We start from the raw sequence: 5,793 nt of genomic DNA, 5'->3' as shown, positions 1-5,793 counted from the left end.
CAGGATAACTTGAATATCCCGGCTTAATCCCTTATCCTGGTTTCGTGTAACAGGCCCCTGCACTTCTCAAAAAAGTGCGGTACTCCTCAAAAGCTAAGAGACTGAGAGACTTCAGATACAGTATTAGGGACCACTAAGGTCTATATAAAAGAGACTTCAATACTATTATGACCACTAGGTCTATATAAAAGAGACTATACATATTAGGGACAACTAAGGTCTATATAAAGAGACTTCATATACAGTATTAGGGACCACAAGGTCTGAAAGAGACTCCTATACAGTATTAGGGACCACTAAGGTCTTAATAAAGAGACTCCAGATACAGTTTAGGGACCACTAAGGTCTAATGAAGAGACTTCAGATACAGTATTAGGGACCACTTAGGTCTATATAAAAGAGACTTCAGATACAGTATTAGGGACCACTAGGCTATATAAAAGAGACATCCAGATACAGTATAGGGACCACTAGATCTATGTAAAAGCATCCAGAGCACCATGTCATGAGATTTTTAAAGTCACGGGAAAGTAGAGTCTTAAAGGTGTAAATACATTGTCTGTCTATCCATCCACAGTGAAAAGCATCTTTCTCTTTACACTTTTTTCATCCAAACATTTAAGCAGGTTCTTTGTTTGATTTACTCAGGACTGACTGTACTAACATGTCAGCTTTGTATCCTGTTCTTCTCTTTAAAGGTTTGATCAATGAGTGAAAAATAGCAACTATGATATGGCTATTGTTTGGATCATTGTCATTTTAAATGAAACGGCAAATGGAGTATCGATAGAGATCCGTTTTCTGTTTTAGAAGTCAGCCTTTGTGTTGACTTTTCATGATAAAACGTGGCTTTTATGAGGTGTCAGTCACATCGCTATGAAACAGGAGGAACTTAATGTGAGACACTGAGATGTGAAAGTGTTTAAACTTCACTTCACCAGGACAGATGATGTCTAAGGAGCCGGTTTGATGTCAGACAGGTATGGGATAAATGTTGCATTTATTGTAAAAATCTATTTTGGATGTTTGTTAAAAGCCGCCACACATGTCATGGGAGCTGGCTAAATCAGGAGTTTTCCCACAGCATCTTTTGTCTTTAGTACTTACTATGATGATAATGATTCATTCTCATTATGGTCACATGGAAATACGTAGTGCTTAGCTCCAAATTGTTGCTCATATTTGGGAAGAGAACTCATTTCTCTACATACTCAGACTTTTCCAAGAAATATTCACCATCTTTTTCCTTGTACGTATTTGATAATCAGTTGATCCTTTTGTAATTTTTCTAGCAAAAATCCCCAAAAGGTGCCTTTTCCGCCTTATTAAATGGAAGGATTTGCAGCTTCTGTCTTATGCGAGCCTTATGTTATCATAAACTGAACATCTTTGGGTTTTGGACTGTTGGTAGAACAAACCAAGCAATTCGAAGACAGGACCTCGAGCTTTATAATATCGTGATTGACTTTTTTTTTTTTACAATTTCCTCAGATTTTCAAAACTAAACAATAATTAATTAAGAAAAAAAATCAGCAGATTGGCAAAAATGATCTTTAGTTGCAGCCTATTGGTAACTATAGCTTCCAATGTATGCAAACAGGAGTTGCAACTTCTGACATTCAACAACCAGCTGAGCCAACATCACAAACATCAGCTCTGATTCAGAAGACTAGTTCACCTCATTCCAACGCTGCTCAGTAACCCTCTGACAAATAAAGGAGGGCAGCCGCCTGGACCAAAGGTCAACCCATTGTAATTTGGACGAAGCAACGTATCCATTATGAAGCTCTATAGTGGTGTCTCCTTTCCCTCCCCCCCCCCTCAAAATATTGACCCTTACTCTTAAGGAAGAAGCTCCTGATTCATGAGCTGTGGGAGTGTAGTATAACAAAAGAGGGGAGAGGGAGAGGGTGGGGGGAATGGAGAGGACAAATTTCAATGTCATTTACTGCACATGAGACTGTTGTTATACCTTGATATGTTTCTCACATGATAAGGATACGCAAGCACAAAGATGCATTAAACCACCAGACACAGCTAATTATATTATGTGTTGGAATGGAGGCGGTGTGGTCTACTGTCTGGAGACAGAGGTATTAGGGCTGCATGGGCTGCTCATAGCATCTGCTGCCATTATGAATGTTGGTAGGCTCTAGTGTCCTGTGTGTGTGTGTGTGTGTGTGTGTGTGTGTGTGTGTGTGTGTGTGTGTGTGTGTGTGTGTGTGTGTGTGTGTGTGTGTGTGTGTGTGTGTGTGTGTGTGTGTGTGAGGAATTGATGGCCAGGTTTGTGCAGATGGCTCCTCAATGACAGACCCTTTCCTTCATTTCCATAACAACAGACCTTCGTCCTTTCCTGCAGCTCAAGAGCAAAACCAAATGTTGCCCTTCGCTCCTCTTCCCACCCATCGCTCTGTGTGCAGCATCATGATGGCATTCAGCCATTTATGGCTCATCCAAATTGCAAACATCAAAGTATTTTTGCATGTTGTGTGTAAGAGCTGTATACTATAAAGTGTAACCTGCGTCTCTTGTTGTCTGTCTCTACAGAGCTTTGCTGGACAATGAAAGCCTTGGGGGAGAGATCCCTTTGTTTAATAAGCCAAGAACCCTCACAGGTAATTAAAGTAAACAATATTAATGAGAGCTGCAAAGACTTATCCATAAGTTGTCAGCTATTAAATTCATCACCAACTATTCTGATAAGCCACTTTTCGATTTTTTATTTTATATTTTATAAACAAAACGTAAAAAAACCCTCTGATTCCCGCTTCTGAAATGTGAATATTTTCTAGTTTCACAATTTTCTGACATTTTATAGACCAAACAACTCAATAAATCAAGAAAATAGGCCGATTAATCACCAAGTTGCAGAAATCCTCCTCTATGTCCACTGACTTTGTAAGCGTAGAGTTTCATTCAGTCAACTAAAAGCCCCTCAGACTGGGGGACAGCAGTGTGTAATCCCATTAGTCTAACTGGGTAGATGGGTTGTGGGGGGGGGGCTTGGCTAAGAGAGCTGAGGTAGGCACTTTGGGTCCTGTAATGCAAGCCACCCAAGACAGTCCCCAAAGGTTATTGAGCCATATGGCTTTACTTTCCAGTAACAGACAAAATTGAAAGGAAATGAAGATCAATATCTTCCCATTAGTGTCCAACCTCCATTGAGAACATAAGTTTTAACAATGTTTCAGGGAGACAAGTTCTCCACAGTATCTATGTCAAAAATACTAGTTAAAGCTGTGTGTCAAATATCTTAGTATACAGTATATGTGGCAGAATTTTAGATACAGAAATAGAATAGAAATTGGTTTCATCTCAAGAAAACATCAATGCATGTCATTATTATTACAGTAGCTTCATTGTGTATTCATGAGCTCTGCTCTCATCCTCCACAGATGCAGTTTTCAGCCCCTGGGGGGTTCAAAAGAATTACCAGACCCAGCTGTCCGCTAGCCACAAAACCACTTCCCTCTCATCTGTCGGTGGCAAAACAGGAAGAGGGCCAACAGTAATTACTACAACGCCAATGTGGAGTAGAAAACCTGTAACTATCACTGAAACGCCAAAGATTTCCACGAACCCTACATATGAATATGCAACAAAGTCAGCAACATGGGAACCCCCTTATCCCAAAATACTGCAGGATGGAGCCGTTGAAAATTTCAGACCAAAAGAGGTTCATGAGAAAGTCACCTATGCTGAGCCTCTATCCCCTCCCGGGGAGCAGGAGGTTGGAACAACATCAGGGGACAAAGGAAATGAAGAGAACCAGAACAATGTTGGTGTGCAACCTCCGGAGGAAAGAAGCATCGTGGAGTCAGTCGTCAGTCACCAGGTTGAGTGTGGCCTCAGCAATGAGCCACCCTTGAATTTTGAAGTTAGTCAGCATCAGTTGACCACACCCTACCTTTCACCATACCATGTCAGAATGAGAGAGGAGCCCTGTGGTTTCTCAGATGAATCTGATATGGATGTGCCTTTTGAAATACCTGCTGAAAAAGAAGAGCTGCACGCTCCAATTGATGCATGGGTAGAGAAAGAGTGGAGAGGCAAAGAAGTAGGGCATGTGCAAGAGGGAACGTCAGACTCTGAAACTGAGGCGGTCATTGAACCAAACTTTGAGTCAAGGACGAGTAGTCCAGTGTCTGAATGTGAGCCTGAAGAAAGCTTGTTCAACAAAGTGACAGACTTCAACCGAGATGAAAACATCTTGAAGGAGGATGCGGTCGAGATGAGGCAAGAAAAAGGAAGTTCAATAGTAGGAACAAATGAGACGGACGTTGAAGATAAGTTGTACCCGGATGGAGAAGAGATGGATACGTGGGATAGTGTAATAGAAAGGAGGGTTAATGTAAAGACAGATGGAGGCATAGAAAAGGATGAAGAAAAACGACAACACGCTGAACCAGAGGAAGACATATCAGCAAGAGAACAAGAGCATGACAAGAAAGAAACTAGAAAGGATGTGGTCACAGATGTGGAGCAAAACGACAACAGGGCCTCTTCACTGACGGACACGCAAGAAGATGATGATGATGGACAGCATGCTGCGTTAGAACAAGGCCATGCACAGTTTCCTGACAACGGAGAAGACGATGAAGAGGAAGATTCTCAAAATGTTTCCGTGTCATGGAGAACCGAGCTGGAGAGCGACAGCTACGCTCAGGATAACACTCTCGCCGACCCTCGTCCTCTGATTCGATACAAGAGCGACGAGATGGACGCCAACACTCAGGCGTCACACGTGGATGAGAGCGAGTCTAGTGATGGGGAGCAGGAAAAGAAGACCGGAGAGACGGGAATGTGGAGCGAAGCCAAGTCAACGAGATTTGGAACCATGGAGGATCTGTGTGAAGAAGTTGAAGCAAAGGCATTGGATGAGGAATATAATCTGGGATATACTCACATTGAAGACGGTGATGTTGTCCATGAAATGATCAGAAATGTCAGCGATGGACATTCAGATGAAGAAACTGAAGAACCCCCCAAACCCATTGTACTCACTAATGTGTACTACGACGAGCTGGAGACAGACAGACTTGTGGAACAGGAATTAGAAAACCTAGCCACAGACATCTACAGTGCTCACTTTGCACAGCAGCAGGTCAAAGAGAGCAAGGAGATGCTACACATGTCTCCGGAGGAAATGACCGAGCAAGAAGAGGTTGGAATGTCTTCCTGTGAAGAGCCTGAAATGGGAGTAAACCACCAACTTGCATCTTCAACTACAATAGATCAACATTTCGAGAACCAATATTTCAGTGATTTGTCAAGCATAGCACCTCAATCAGAGGCTCCGGCAGATAATGAAGTTCAGCCTAAAGATCAAGAAGCTGAATATGCTCAAGAGAAAAGAGAGGAAGAGGATCAACACAACGTGTCCATGGTGACACACGCTGATGGAACAGAAGATCTCTATGGCTTTATGGACTTCACCAGCAGGTCTGACATGGAGGAAACTGACAACTCAAAGGATCCAAACTCTGTGTTGCAGGTAATGGCAGATGAGGAAAACCTGCAAGATGTGGCACCCACCACCAAGGTGAAAGAGGTTGCACCTGAAGAAGCAACCAGTGAATCTCAAGAACATCTTATTGAGGATATTGCAGACTGTCGAGAACTTCAAGAAGTTTCAGAAACAGCTGAATGGGAAGTCCTAGAGAACCCAAGTGAGGACTTTGAAGAAATCAGAGATCAGAATGTAGAATGTGATAATGCTCCTAAATCAGTTGAAAGTTATTTCCACAATGACGGAGGCGCCGATGAGGTCATTATGACAGGTAAAGAGGAGCC

The 5,793-nt window shown here is 42.3% G+C and overlaps 1 protein-coding gene across 1 annotated transcript in view; it reads left to right on the top strand.

Moving 5' to 3' along the window:
- Window positions 1-5,793, top strand: part of nes (nestin) — a 36,165-nt gene that overhangs the window by 28,018 nt on the left and 2,354 nt on the right. Inside the window, exon 6 of the mRNA XM_032511425.1 lies at window positions 3,391-5,793. This exon is cut by the window's right edge and continues 2,354 nt beyond it. Coding sequence (XP_032367316.1) covers window positions 3,391-5,793 — 2,403 coding nt within the window. The remainder of the gene's footprint in view (window positions 1-3,390) is intronic.

This window comes from Etheostoma spectabile, unplaced genomic scaffold (genome assembly GCF_008692095.1).
Source record: "Etheostoma spectabile isolate EspeVRDwgs_2016 unplaced genomic scaffold, UIUC_Espe_1.0 scaffold363, whole genome shotgun sequence".
In the NCBI taxonomy this organism is placed as follows: domain Eukaryota; kingdom Metazoa; phylum Chordata; class Actinopteri; order Perciformes; family Percidae; genus Etheostoma; species Etheostoma spectabile.
This window is presented reverse-complemented; position numbering and strand designations above follow the sequence as displayed.